The sequence below is a fragment of the Maylandia zebra genome, linkage group LG8 (genome assembly GCF_041146795.1).
Source record: "Maylandia zebra isolate NMK-2024a linkage group LG8, Mzebra_GT3a, whole genome shotgun sequence".
Classification (NCBI taxonomy): Eukaryota; Metazoa; Chordata; class Actinopteri; order Cichliformes; family Cichlidae; genus Maylandia; species Maylandia zebra.
Window position 1 is genome coordinate 6,433,115 of NC_135174.1, and position 14,751 is coordinate 6,447,865.

At 42.2% G+C, this 14,751-nt stretch overlaps 2 protein-coding genes across 2 annotated transcripts; both read left to right on the plus strand.

Annotated features, from left to right (window-relative positions):
• The first annotated feature begins 117 nt into the window (after positions 1–117).
• mrpl38 (mitochondrial ribosomal protein L38) lies at positions 118–6,732 on the plus strand. The gene is made up of 9 exons (XM_004557494.3): positions 118–251; positions 1,348–1,536; positions 1,642–1,773; positions 1,857–2,059; positions 2,149–2,221; positions 2,365–2,410; positions 3,642–3,800; positions 6,210–6,346; positions 6,494–6,732. Exons 1-9 carry the CDS (start codon positions 167–169, stop codon positions 6,628–6,630), a joined length of 1,161 nt encoding a protein of 386 aa, XP_004557551.3. The 5' UTR covers positions 118–166; the 3' UTR covers positions 6,631–6,732.
• Positions 6,733–12,122: 5,390 nt separating this feature from the next.
• On the plus strand, positions 12,123–14,254 carry LOC143419780 (uncharacterized). The gene is made up of 4 exons (XM_076887238.1): positions 12,123–12,194; positions 12,408–12,458; positions 12,966–13,043; positions 13,338–14,254. The coding sequence occupies exons 1-4, from the start codon at positions 12,140–12,142 to the stop codon at positions 14,210–14,212; spliced, it is 1,059 nt and encodes a 352-aa protein (XP_076743353.1). The 5' UTR covers positions 12,123–12,139; the 3' UTR covers positions 14,213–14,254.
• The last annotated feature ends 497 nt before the right edge of the window (positions 14,255–14,751 follow it).

A 14,751-nucleotide genomic window follows, 5' to 3' on the forward strand; every position in this document is an offset into this window, starting at 1 on the left:
TTTTTACATAATATACATAATTTTTTTATGTATTAAATTTTAATGTTATAATGTATATGACTGCATAATTCAGTTTTAAGTGTCTTCTTTTCTTTTTTCCCTCTCGGCCACCGTATTCTGTTTAAAAAAAAGAAAAAAAAGTAGGGGCGGGGAAAGTCATTCCAAGATGGCGCTGCGCACAGTATGTGCTGCTGCTTTACGGACCGGGACAGATTTAGGGGTCAATAATGCGAGGGCATTTGTCACGACAGGTATGGAGTCCATCTGTATTTGGCAATTTTTAAAATACTTCCTGAACGTCTTGAATATAGAAAATATTTCGGTAGGTTATATTAGTTGCAGCAGAGCCCTGATGCACGCTGTCCCCTTACAGACATGGTAGAAATCTCATAAACAAATGTGACGAATAAATTTGGTCAAGCTAAACATTGATCAGGAAAACAACTGAGGTGTTGTAAGAGTGTCAACACATTTAATGCTAAACGGCTCATACATCAGTTACATTATTTTCTGGAAATTAGCTGCTACTGTTTTTTTCTTCTTCTTAATTTTGAACTGCAAAGTGTATGCTGTGCCATTATCCAGTGACTAATATAGTTATCAGTAAATACTCACAGCCATAGTTATAAAGGTGCAAAGATATCTGCCTTAGAATAAACAGGTAAAGTACGAGACAGTGAACTCATCACTCGCTGACAGTTGACTCGGAGTGCAAAATGTCCTCTGCACATTTCCATTTGTTTTGCAGTTTTCAGTCATGCTGTAAAACCAGCAACAAGCTGATAAATAACACAAAGAGAAATGAGGGGTGCTCTTCCTCCAAAGTCTGACTCGCCCACAGGCACTACACTGCCCAGTTAATTAACTTGATCCTCACTTTTCATGACATTTGTCTGATCCTCTGCCAAGACCCTAAAGGCATTGTTTTCAATTTTAAAGAAGGGGATTTGAATGCATGCTCTTGTTCTTTCTCTCCACCACATTTCCTCACATTTGGCCCATAATTTTTACGTAGCCTTGCTTACAAAGTAGAAAGGCGCTGAGGATGCAATGCCTACATCTGTGTACTTCACAGATGTAGGCAAAGTCATCCGCGTGGTATCAAAATGTAATGGATTCTTCCACCTCCCCACTCAGATTTGGGAAATCAGTAGCTTTGACAATCAAAAGGCACAGAAACATACTTTGGTGCAGAATGAATACAAATTAGGTGAAATAGAACAGCGCAGCAGCTGGAAAAGTAAATGTGAATCACCATCTATGATCACTATTGTACACTATCACTTTACCATTTAAAGATGTAGCATTTTCAAAAGCGATGTGTCTAACTGTTTGGGATGTTTCCAGCATTCCTCTGCAAACGGGTTCCTCCTTTGGGCCCGATGCCAAATGAAGAGATTGATGTTAAAAACCTGGCGTCGGTAGAGAAGTATCGCAGCTACAATCGTTACTTCAGGCAAGCGGCGGAGGCGAGGAACAAGGACGTATGGTGGAAGACTTACAGGAGCTACGTGGAAAACGCTGACCCTGAGCATGGTGAGATGATGGAGTGAACATCGGGGCAATGTGATGTCTTGTAAATGTCATTTTTTTAATGGTAAAAACTCCAGATAGCACGAAAGAATTCTGTTGTGTTTGAAGGCGCAGAGCGAGTGGACATCGGACTGCCCTACTATCAACCCTGCAGGACCAAAGAAGTAAAGAAGAAGAGGCAGGTGATGAAGGAGAACAAGAAGAACGTCGAGCTGGAGCGGGCGTCTCGTCTGCGCACGTGTAAGCTTACATCAGTTTCTAACGAATTCTCCTGTCGCTCTGTTTTGGTACCCTGTGGTAACAGGTTCCTTGTTGTCCACCAGTTAAGATCCCTCTGGATCAAGTGCAGGAAACTTGGGAGAAGACAACCGGGCCGTTTCATGTTAAAAGACTTGCGGACCACTATGGGGTCTTCAGAGATCTCTTCCCCATGGCTTATTTTCTACCTCAGGTTACACTCAAGGTCTGCTACAGCCAGGATAACGGCACTCATGTGCACTATGGGAATCAACTGACACCCACTGAGGTACGTTAAGAGATTTTGATTCTATGTCCCCCCACACCTTTTATAAATCTTCTTGCATCATGTTCTTTCTGTTCTTTGTGGTCCTCCAGGCAGCGACGGCACCACAGATCAGCTTCAATGCAGAGGAGGGCTCCCTGTGGACCCTCCTGCTTACCTGTCCAGGTACACACAAAATGATCAGTGGACAGTCCTAAGAATGACTGGCTGTCTTTTAATACGTTTAAAAGTGAATCCACACAAGTAACTGAAGGATTCTTTACTTTTGCAGACTGTCCAAATTAAGTACAATTTTTTCCCCCCCTCAGATGAGCATCTTCAAGATAACGAGGCAGAATACATCCACTGGCTTGTGTGAGTAGTCTCATACCAGTCAAATAAGCTTTAAAACTATATGCTGACCATGTTGTGTTTATGCTGAGGTTCAAAAGTGCAATCAGATAATTCCTAAGTCAACAAGATCAATTTACTGATCTAATTTTCCAAAGTATAAGGTTTCCCACTAAATCTGAGCATCCAGTTTCACAAAACATATGGTAAATGGTAAATGGCCTGTATTTATATAGCGCTTTACTAGTCCCCATGTACCCCAAAGAGCTTTACATATCCAGTCATCCACCCATTCACACACACATTCACACACTGGTGATGGCAGCTACATTGTAGCCACAGCCACCCTGGGGCGCACTGTTTAACTGTGTGAGCTTCATGGTGCAGACTGCTGCATTTACAGAGCTTTGTCTCACAGGAGTAAGATTTAGATGTCAAAACTAGTTTATAATCAAAGTACATAATTTCCATATTGATTATTAAATGATTCTGATTCTGATCAGTGTAGTAAGTACAGTTTCTGTGTAAAAAGAGACATCTTGTGGCCAACTGAGGATACAACTCCTGCACAACCCCTTCAGCAAGAGAATCTGGTGGCTGTGTTCTGCTGTGGGAGCAGGGTTTTCATCCTCTTACACTAGTATTTTCCACATGTATTGGTCTGCTTGAGGACACAGTCAAATTGGTACGTGTTTGTTCTGCGTAATCAGTTTTATCCTGCAAATAAACCTTTCTGTGTTTACTTGAGTGGTCTCTGTCAGGACTGAGGAACACTCAATAATAAGGTGTGACACCTGTGAGAGATTTTGAAACTGCTTTCTACCAACAGAAACCAAACACCAAATGATGGAGTGACTTTTGAAAGAATTGTGTTCCATCGCTGCGGTAGACTTTCAGAGATTTAAAAAAAAAAAAAAATCTGTGCCAAAGGTCACACACAGGTGGTGCTCAGACTGAGGCTCATAAGGTGGAGCTGGTGACAAACTAATAAATAGGGCATTTGTTTGCTCCCCAGCAAGGCGAACCCTAAAAAGGAAATGGAATAAAACAGAGCTTTGTTCTCTGCTCTTAACTTGAAGTGTAAGATGTTTTGATTGGTCAGATCATCTGGATGAGCACTAAAAAACTTACAGTCCATTCACTTTATGCTGGCTGGCTTACTGTCATTGATTTCTCACTTCAAGTTTAAATCTAAGCTAAATAAACCTCGTTTCGAGTTATTCATGGATTCCTCGAATGATCCATGTCTCTGCAGGGGGAACATACCGGGCTCAGCAGTCCAGGCTGGTGAGGAGCTGTGTCACTACCTGCCACCCTTCCCTGCCAGAGGAACAGGCTTCCATCGCTATATTTACGTGCTCTTCAAGCAGGATGGGCCCATCAACTTCCAGGAAAACATCAGGCCCTCGCCATGGTGAGTAGTACACTAATCAGAGTGGTGGATGATGTATTCTTTTTGGATGGAGTTACAACAATAACAAAGTCCATCCCAACAGCAAGTTACAGCAAGATACCTGTGACTAGGAAATGTGTTGTGCTCAGTAGGTAAGAATAACACTAATCTCAGTGTAGCATTAGCAACTGCCTCCCGAACCACCCAAACCTGGCATATATGTGCGGTTGTAGTGATGGATATACTACAACATATACTAAACACAATTCAAATTTAGAGGTCATTTTATGCGCGAGTAACCCATGTGAGCCAAACTCTCAGGCTGGTTGCTATAAACACTCTGCTACATTGAGTTTTTCTACTCTTGACTCTAAAATGTCATTAAGTGTTGAGATACAGTGGGGCAAAAAAGTATTTAGTCAGTCACCGATTGTGCAAGTTCCCCCACTTAAAATGATGACAGAGGTCAGTAATTTGCACCAGAGGTACACTTCAACTGTGAGAGACAGAATGTGAAAAAAAAATCCATGAATCCACATGGTAGGATTTGTAAAGAATTTATTTGTAAATCAGGGTGGAAAATAAGTATTTGGTCACCTCAAACAAGGAAAATCTCTGGCTCTCACAGACCTGTAATGTCTTCTGTAAGACGCTTTTCTGTCCCCCACTCGTTACCTGTATGAATGGCACCTGTTTGAACTCATCATCTGTATAAAAGACACCTGTCCACAGCCTCAAACAGTCAGACTCCAAACTCCGCCATGGCCAAGACCAAAGAGCTTTCGAAGGACACCAGGAAAAGTATTGTAGACCTGCACCAGACTGGGAAGAGTGAATCTACAATAGGCAAGCAGCTTGGTGTGAAAAAATCAACTGTGGGAGCAATCATCAGAAAATGGAAGACATACAAGACTACTGATAATCTCCCTCCATCTGGGGCTCCACGCAAGATCTCATCCCGTGGGGTCAAAATGATCATGAGAACGGTGAGCAAAGATCCCAGAACCACACGGGGGGACCTGGTGAATGACCTGCAGAGAGCTGGGACCAAAGTAACAAAGGTCACCATCAGTAACACACTACAACGGCAGGGAATCAAATCCCGCAGTGCCAGACGTGTTCCTCTGCTGAAGCCAGTGCATGTCCAGGCCCGTCTGAAGTTTGCCAGAGAGCACATGGATGATACAGCAGAGGATTGGGAGAATGTCATGTGGTCAGATGAAACCAAAGTAGAACTTTTTGGTATAAACTCAACTCGTCGTGTTTGGAGGACGAAGAATACTGAGTTGCATCCCAAGAACACCATACCTACTGTGAAGCATGGGGGTGGAAACATCATGCTATGGGGCCGTTTTTCTGCCAAGGGGACAGGACGACTGATCCGTGTTAAGGACAGAATGAATGGGGCCATGTATCGTGAGATTTTGAGCCAAAACCTCCTTCCATCAGTGAGAACTTTGAAGATGAAACGAGGCTGGGTCTTCCAACATGACAATGATCCAAAACACACCGCCCGGGCAACAAAGGAGTGGCTCCGTAAGAAGCATTTGAAAGTCCTGGAGTGGCCTAGCCAGTCTCCAGACCTCAACCCCATAGAAAATCTGTGGCGGGAGTTGAAAGTCCGTGTTGCTCAGCGACAGCCCCAAAACATCACTGCTCTCGAGAAGATCTGCATGGAGGAATGGGCCAAAATACCAGCTACTGTGTGTGCAAACCTGGTAAAGACCTATAGTAAACGTTTGACCTCTGTTATTGCCAACAAAGGTTATGTTACAAAGTATTGAGTTGTATTTTTGTTATTGACCAAATACTTATTTTCCACCCCGATTTACGAATAAATTCTTTACAAATCCTACCATGTGGATTCATGGATTTTTTTTTCACATTCTGTCTCTCACAGTTGAAGTGTACCTCTGGTGCAAATTACTGACCTCTGTCATCATTTTAGGTGGGGGAACTTGCACAATCGGTGGCTGACTAAATACTTTTTTGCCCCACTGTACCATATAGATAACATGGTGATCTCAGACACATAGCAGAGGACGGAAATTTAAAAGCAAAACTTGTGTTTCTGTGGGGCAACCACCATGTGGATGAATGGATAGATAGAGATACAGATCTCTCTGTAAAATACTAGCATCGCACAATCACTATATAGGACCTGAATTATGACGTGTTATTGCAGACCACAAATGCTGGAAAAAAAAAACTCTGCCATATTAAATATGCTTCAGACAAGTGGCTGATGCTCCTAGTATACCACAAACCTTAATAAATAAAATCAATTGTCTTGACATGTTGACTTTAGCTCGATTTAGCACAAATACTCTAAACACCTCCTGGATTAAAAAATGTATTGAGTGGGGACATAACTGTTAATCCTGTGTGATACCTAAAAACGCACTGAGCATGTATCGTCTCTCCACACAGCCAATCACTGGTGCAGCGCACGTTTAAAACGGTGGATTTCTACAGAAAGTACCAGGACAACATGACTCCTGTGGGTCTGGCCTTCTTCCAATGCCAGTGGGATCAATCTGTGACAGATACCTTTCACAACACCCTAAGTGAGTCACGGTGTGGGAAAAAGACAACACAATACATGCTGGAACTTGTTTCCCACCTCTAACGTGTTCATCTAAATTGGGCCAGGATTTGTGTGGCAGCTGGTAATGTGAGTTTAACAGTCTGCTTTCCTGCATCTTCTCCTGCAGACATGAGGGAGCCCGTGTTTGAGTTCATCAGGCCTCCAGTGTACCACCCCCCACAGGTCAAATACCCTCACCGGCAGCCCCTACGCTACCTGGACAGATACAGAGACGGGAAAGAGCACACCTATGGGATATACTGATTATCAGACACATGCACATTTGAGGAAACAGCAACAACAATGTGGAATTGTGTTTGCCATATTTATGTCATGATTGTAAAAATAAAGCAATTTTCAGCTGCACTGGGGCTGCATTTTATTTACCTTTGCCAAAAAACAAACATTTTATACTCACTAAACATCAATTATCAGCATTTTATTAATGATAATCTGGCAGGGATTTTTCCAGCCAGCAACACCAAATATAAGTCAGCAACATTTAACAGCTCAATAAGAAGCAGGTACATGTGGAGTCAAAATGTGATAGAAGTAACATTTTTATGCCTCAACTATTTATTTATTTATTTTTATAGTTTTAAGCCCACGAGACGTTCATGTCAAAGACCAAAAATTTGTCTAAAAGCCCGTCTAGAAAAACATTTATACATTTATTCATACTTGATACTATAAACTTTTATTGCTGCAGTTGCTCTAATGTTGAGTAATTATCCCTAATTTTGTGTATACTGAAGCATTCAAAGAAATGTCAGCAGATGGCACTGCTGAGTTAAAATCCCCAGAGACCACACTGATGAGTCAGAACTTTTCAGGAACCTTATTTTAACTATGACTCATATTTGATTGTAAATTCTTAGCAATAATAGCTGCGGATCTTTGCTCATGTGTCTGTTTTATGCCAGTTTTGATTGATTGCACATTAATTTCATTCCATTTTTATTTACATAGCAACAGATGACAACAACAGATGCCTCAAGATGCTTTAAAAACTCTACAATAATAGACAGAGGGCAGAACCAGACATCTATTTTTCTTTCTTTTTTTTTAATGTGGTCCTTTCTGGCAGCTTTTGCAATCAGAATTGTGATCTGAATGCATGGTGGTGCTGAAGACATTTTGCTTTTGCACAAACAGCTATATAGAATCTCTATAGGCTCCTCTTATTCATGTGAATCTTTTATTTGTTTATTTATTCATTTCTTTTTGTGCTATTTCAGATATTACATTATATGTGGTATAATATGATAATGTCTAAGTCAAGGTAGGCAAGAGAAAACAAAAAGAGGAGCTGGTGGTGGCAGTGCTGTGACCGGATGGGGTTTAACTCAGTTCAGTTCAATTCAATTTTATTTATACAGCGTCAAATCACAACAACAGTCACCTCAAGGTGCTTTATATTGTAAGGTAGACCCTACAATAATACATACAGAGAAAAACCCAACAATCATATGACCCCCTATGAGCAAGCACTTTGGTGACAGTGGGAAGGAAAAACTCCCTTTTAACAGGAAGAAACCTCCAGCAGAACCAGGCTCAGGGAGGGGCGGGGCCATCTGCTGTGACCGGTTGGGGAGAGAGAAGGAAGACAGGACAACAGACATGCTGTGGAAGAGAGACAGAGATTAATAACTAATCATCAAATGCAGAGTGGAGTAAACACACGCAAGTTAAAAGAGCTGAGTTAAGAATAAACACTCTGAGCACCTACTGCAGTGTAACTAGGGGAGGATTCAGGGTCACCTGGTCAGTCCTAAATGTAACCTTTTTCAAAAGGGAAAGTCTTCAGCCTAATCATAAAAGAAAATGTCTGTCTCCCAAATCCAAACTGGGAAATAATTCCACAGAAGAGGGGTGGGAAATCTGAGGGCTCTGCCTCCCATTCTATTTTTAACTATCCCAGGAAACATCAGTAAACCTGCAGTCAGAGAGCAAAGTGCTCTATTACCTCATACAGTACTATGAGGTATAAAGCAGTCCTACATACAGGGAGTGCAGAATTATTAGGCAAATGAGTATTTTGTCCACATCATCCTCTTCATGCATGTTGTCTTACTCCAAGCTGTATAGGCTCGAAAGCCTACTACCAATTAAGCATATTAGGTGATGTGCATCTCTGTAATGAGAAGGGGTGTGGTCTAATGACATCAACACCCTATATCAGGTGTGCATAATTATTAGGCAACTTCCTTTCCTTTCGCAAAATGGGTCAAAAGAAGGACTTGACAGGCTCAGAAAAGTCAAAAATAGTGAGATATCTTGCAGAGGGATGCAGCAGTCTCAAAATTGCAAAGCTTCTGAAGCGTGATCATCGAACAATCAAGCGTTTCATTCAAAATAGTCAACAGGGTCGCAAGAAGCGTGTGGAAAAACCAAGGCGCAAAATAACTGCCCATGAACTGAGAAAAGTCAAGCGTGCAGCTGCCAAGATGCCACTTGCCACCAGAGCTTTCAGAGCTGCAACATCACTGGAGTGCCCAAAAGCACAAGGTGTGCAATACTCAGAGACATGGCCAAGGTAAGAAAGGCTGAAAGACGACCACCACTGAACAAGACACACAAGCTGAAACGTCAAGACTGGGCCAAGAAATATCTCAAGACTGGTTTTTCTAAGGTTTTATGGACTGATGAAATGAGAGTGAGTCTTGATGGGCCAGATGGATGGGCCCGTGGCTGGATTGGTAAAGGGCAGAGAGCTCCAGTCCGACTCAGACGCCAGCAAGGTGGAGGTGGAGTACTGGTTTGGGCTGGTATCATCAAAGATGAGCTTGTGGGGCCTTTTCGGGTTGAGGATGGAGTCAAGCTCAACTCCCAGTCCTACTGCCAGTTTCTGGAAGACACCTTCTTCAAGCAGTGGTACAGGAAGAAGTCTGCATCCTTCAAGAAAAACATGATTTTCATGCAGGACAATGCTCCATCACACGCGTCCAAGTACTCCACAGCGTGGCTGGCAAGAAAGGGTATAAAAGAAGAAAAACTAATGACATGGCCTCCTTGTTCACCTGATCTGAACCCCATTGAGAACCTGTGGTCCATCATCAAATGTGAGATTTACAAGGAGGGAAAACAGTACACCTCTCTGAACAGTGTCTGGGAGGCTGTGGTTGCTGCTGCACGCAATGTTGATGGTGAACAGATCAAAACACTGACAGAATCCATGGATGGCAGGCTTTTGAGTGTCCTTGCAAAGAAAGGTGGCTATATTGGTCGCTGATTTGTTTTTGTTTTGTTTTTGAATGTCAGAAATGTATATTTGTGAATGTGGAGATGTTATATTGGTTTCACTGGTAAAAATAAATAATTGAAATGGGTATATATTTGTTTTTTGTTAAGTTGCCTAATAATTATGCACAGTAATAGTCACCTGCACACACAGATATCCCCCTAAAATAGCTAAAACTAAAAACAAACTAAAAACTACTTCCAAAAACATTCAGCTTTGATATTAATGAGTTTTTTGGGTTCATTGAGAACATAGTAGTTGTTCAATAATAAAATTATTCCTCAAAAATACAACTTGTTGTTAATTCTGCACTCCCTGTATTTTTAGGAAATGCTGGTAAAAAACAAGACTTTCCGTGGCTTCATAGTGCTGCTGAAGGCCAAGGTGATGCAATCCAGTTTAAGTATCAGGTTATATTTTTAGGGCCGAGTAATACATTCAGTAAGAAGCAGGAAATTAGAGATCACCTGATCATTTATGTCTTTAAGAGATTTCTCCAGTTTAACTCATTAATGTGGGTCATCATATAATGATACAACCTAAGGGAAGCATCTATAAACTAAATGAAACATGCCTCGGGTGAGCATCAACCTCAGATTATTAAACTGACACGTTGCTTAATGCGCCAACTTGCACTTGAAACTCCACTGTATCCACAGCCCTGACACAGCAACAGGAAAAGTTGGGAACAATTTTGAGGACCCATGCAAGACTTCAGATGGCTTCTAAAATGTGTATATCGTACCCGTCCAGCAAAATACATTACTGTAACTTCAGGGCAAGCTAACCTGTTTATCCTATATTAAATTGCCAAGTAGATTCATGAAACCTGTTTTTCAGGACATTTCACAATATGAAAAAAACCTTCACATCAGTGTGAATTGGTCCACTAAAACTACACTAAACTAAAAGAATCGAGATACCTAAATTATGACTAAATGTCATAGTAGACTATCAATATAATTAAATGAAAATTTGCTGTCAAAGTGAACCTTGAATCATACAGATCCAATATCTGATTTACGAATAAGGACTTTACAGATCGGCTTTCCATTTTCAGTTTATTAAATCTTGCAGAGTAGTCCTTACCTCTAAATATAACCTCTCTCTTCTGTGAATATTACTAAACAAATAAAATCAATTGTCTTGACATGTTGACTTTAAGTCGATTTACCACAAATACTCTAAACACCTCCCGGATTAAAACGTGCATTGAGTGGGCACATAACTGTTAATCTGTGTGATAACTAAAAACGCACTGAGCATGTATCGTCTCTCCACACAGCCATTCACTGGTGCAGCGCACGTTTAAGACGGTGGATTTCTACGGAAAGTACCAGGACAACATGACTCCTGTGGGTCTGGCCTTCTTCCAATGCCAGTGTGATCAGTATGTGACAGATACCGTGCACAACACAAGACACATCACATAACAACACAATACATGCTGGAACCTGCACGTCTCTCTAACGCGTTCATCTAAGTTGGGCCAGGATTTTTGTGACAGCTGGAAATGTGAGTTTAACGGTTTGCTTTCCTGCATCTTCTCCCTGCAGACATGAGGAAACGTGTCAAATACCGGCAGCCCCTACGCTAGCTGGAAAGATACAGAGATGGAAAAGAGCACAACTATGGAATGTACTGGTTATGCAACACATGCATATTTGAGAAAACGTCAACAACTATGTGGACAATGTTTGTCATATTTATGTCATGATTGTAAAAATAAAGCAAATTTCAGCAGCACTGGTGTTGCTTTATAGTTTGCTTTGTTAAAGACCATATATAATATGTCACATAGCGCCACATCTTCATTTTAAGCATTTCTAGCAAACAATGGGAGATTGACGATGGCTCCTGGGCTAGGCAGATCCTCACGTACTAATGAATATTTAATGAATTGGAAAAAAGGGAGGGAGCGTGGGGCACAAAAGCTTGTAGAATCTGATTATAGCTATGACTCATATTTGCCTGCATATGCTTATCAATTATAGCTGCCCATGTTTGCTTATGTGAAATGTCTCTTTACTGCCAGTTTAGATGGATTGCACTTACAGTTTAAAAACTTCTGCGTGCCTGTCTGATCAGAACAGAACAAAAAATACAAATATTTAAGTACAACATGCCCTCATATGTTTGAAAATTTGCAAAAGTTTGTGGTTTTCATATTTTTAATCCCCTTCAGATAAATTTCAATAATTGATGTTCCGATGTTTCCTTATCTTGGCATTTCCACATTGCTCTGTATTAATCTTTATAGTTAAACTGAACCCTGTACGATCTATCATGAGCTGAAAGACTGCAAAGTTTCTTGCCTTTTCTTATCGGCTCTTCTTCTTTAAAAATATTTCTTGGCAGTTGCAAACAGCAAAATGGTGCATTACTGCCAGCAACTGGTGTGGAGTGCGTCTTTGCTCCTCTTTTTCTTCCAAAGCAAGATAATTGGAGCTGATGAGCTGCAGGTGTGACGCCTGCACAGTGGCCTTTTTAAACCTCACAGGTGACTTCCATCTGTGCTTGGTTGCTGGAACAATGGGAGCTGTTCGGACCATTCTCGTTTGTCTGCTGGCTGTTTGGCTTGCTGGAGGTTTTGTAGCTTCTTTCTGCTTCGTTTGACATTTATGTTAATTAACTTAGGAGTAGATTTTTGTAAGATAAGATCTTGGAACTGCTAGAAGGTTCTGGTGTAAAGATTCGGAAATATCACTTAGCTTTTGCAAGTTATCTCTTTTGGCATCAAACGGCATAAAGAATGAACAGAAACGTGCTAATTGTAAATCATGTTCCTCCTGTTTTGCAGTCAGTGGATTGAATCACAGACAGAATAAAGTGCTGCAGAGGGAAAAGACAGGTAAGGTCCCTGGCTTCTAATTTATGCTTGAGGGCACACGGTTACAAAATTCATTTCAAGATGGTTGGTGATTAAAATGCCTGTCATTCATCTGAAAGAGTGAAAAATGTATAGAACACAAAATTTTCAAAAGCTTATCAGGGCATGTTGTACTAAGTGTATTCATTTTTTTTTGTCTTGTATCCTGTGACAAGACTACTCAATGTGATTTGAAGTTATTAAATAAGAAAAATGAAGGGGGGGGGGGGGGGGAATGCTTAAATTGTCAAGAACTGGGTTGTTGCCAGCAGTTGAGTTTAATGGTTATATTATGTGTAATGTTTTCAAATTAAAAGTATAAAACACAGGGTCCTAATTCAAATAGACACTTATGTAAGTACCTGTTACTGTCTGTATGTGTGGACTCGGAGGAAGATATTTGTAACTTTGGAAACCAGCTGAAGGTTGTAGTATAAACTTTCCCTCAATGTGAAAACCTCTGGTATAATAAGAATGTTGTGTTTACAGGTCTTGGAGCCAATGATGGTTCAATACAGAGAGCGCTTGCCCTGCTCCAGTCAATATTGACTCAAAATGTTGATGAAGGTAAGCAAGATCCAGTTTTATGTAGTTTGTTGCCAGTAGTTGACAAGCATGTGACAGCACACTTGTGTGGGGCACATGCATGAGGGCTTTGGTCAGTGGTGTTGTAATTGACTTAAAAATCCTTATCTACATTGTTCATTGACGTAATGTAGATATTTATGCAACCGTATCCTTGCATATGACCAAAAAGTGATGTAGGGCACAAAGTCTGGGACCAATTGCTCGGTGTGGATTTGACTAAATCTTAATCGTGTCTGTGGTTTTGTTTAAATTTTGTTTATATTTTTGTTCCAGTACAACAGGAAACTAATGAAGTGGATACTGAAGCACCAGTTGGAAACTTGAAATCTGGATTGCCTTTGAAAAAGCCAAACAATGTTAAAACCGTGAAGGGAAAAACTGGAGTCAGTCAGAATGTTGGTTTCCAGGGAGGTTTCTCCAAACCGACTGACTCCAACGCCACGGCGGGCGGCCTGCCGACTGACTCCAACGCCACGGCGGGCGGCCTGCCGACTGACTCCAACGCCACGGCGGGCGGCCTGCCGACTGACTCCAACGCCACGGCGGGCGGCCTGCCGACTGACTCCAACGCCACGGCGGGCGGCCTGCCGACTGACTCCAACGCCACGGCGGGCGGCCTGCCGACTGACTCCAACGCCACGGCGGGCGGCCTGCCGACTGACTCCAACGCCACGGCGGGCGGCCTGCCGACTGACTCCAACGCCACGGCGGGCGGCCTGCCGACTGACTCCAACGCCACGGCGGGCGGCCTGCCGACTGACTCCAACGCCACGGCGGGCGGCCTGCCGACTGACTCCAACGCCACGGCGGGCGGCCTGCCGACTGACTCCAACGCCACGGCGGGCGGCCTGCCGACTGACTCCAACGCCACGGCGGGCGGCCTGCCGACTGACTCCAACGCCACGGCGGGCGGCCTGCCGACTGACTCCAACGCCACGGCGGGCGGCCTGCCGACTGACTCCAACGCCACGGCGGGCGGCCTGCCGACTGACTCCAACGCCACGGCGGGCGGCCTGCCGACTGACTCCAACGCCACGGCGGGCGGCCTGCCGACTGACTCCAGTTCACTAAATGTGAAGCAGCTGAAGTTGGTGCTGGAAGACTTGACTTTGGAATCTTACACTAATTCCACAGTCCTGACACAATAGCAAGAAAACTGCTTTGCTCTTGAATAAAACTCTTAACTTCAAGTTATGTGTTTATTTGTCCACTGATCAAGGTACTTTACCTATTTCTAACATTTTAGTCATTTCCATAGTAATCCTAGACAACTAAATTATTGGTATAATTTGCGTAGGTGGTAAGCTCTGGGTGATTTTATACATTTTTTAATTTAAAAAAAAAAAGCCCAACAAAAAGCTAGTTTACCAAAATGCCAAGAACAATCAGAGGGAAAGTCAGAGCTCTTTTGAGCAAACCATCCATTTAACGTTAACCAGTAATGACTTCATGAACTTCACAAATAACATTTTTATCATTAAAGAAAAAATTACCAATAATCATCCCACAGATGTAATATTATCTACAGCTACTTTAGTACCATTGATGTTAGACTCTTTTTCACCAATAGATCTTTCGGAGTTAACTTCAATAATTGCCTCCCCCAATACTTCGTTCTCAGGCAATAAGAAGACTTTCTCTCGTCCTGTAACAGAAGTGGTTTTGCTGCTGTCCCCCGAAAAGTTTA

What these genes read in the sequence shown, in the direction of transcription:
- mrpl38 (XM_004557494.3), top strand. Translation starts at nt 167, where the DNA reads ATGGCGCTGCGCACAGTATGTGCTGCTGCTTTACGGACCGGGACAGAT. An exon ending in GAGGGCATTTGTCACGACAG is followed by an intron (nt 252 to 1,347) that starts GTATGGAGTCCA and finishes GGATGTTTCCAG; the next exon opens with CATTCCTCTGCAAACGGGTT. An exon ending in ATCAACTGACACCCACTGAG is followed by an intron (nt 2,060 to 2,148) that starts GTACGTTAAGAG and finishes GTGGTCCTCCAG; the next exon opens with GCAGCGACGGCACCACAGAT.
- LOC143419780 (XM_076887238.1), top strand. Translation starts at nt 12,140, where the DNA reads ATGGGAGCTGTTCGGACCATTCTCGTTTGTCTGCTGGCTGTTTGGCTT. An exon ending in GGCTGTTTGGCTTGCTGGAG is followed by an intron (nt 12,195 to 12,407) that starts GTTTTGTAGCTT and finishes CCTGTTTTGCAG; the next exon opens with TCAGTGGATTGAATCACAGA. An exon ending in GACTCAAAATGTTGATGAAG is followed by an intron (nt 13,044 to 13,337) that starts GTAAGCAAGATC and finishes TTTTTGTTCCAG; the next exon opens with TACAACAGGAAACTAATGAA.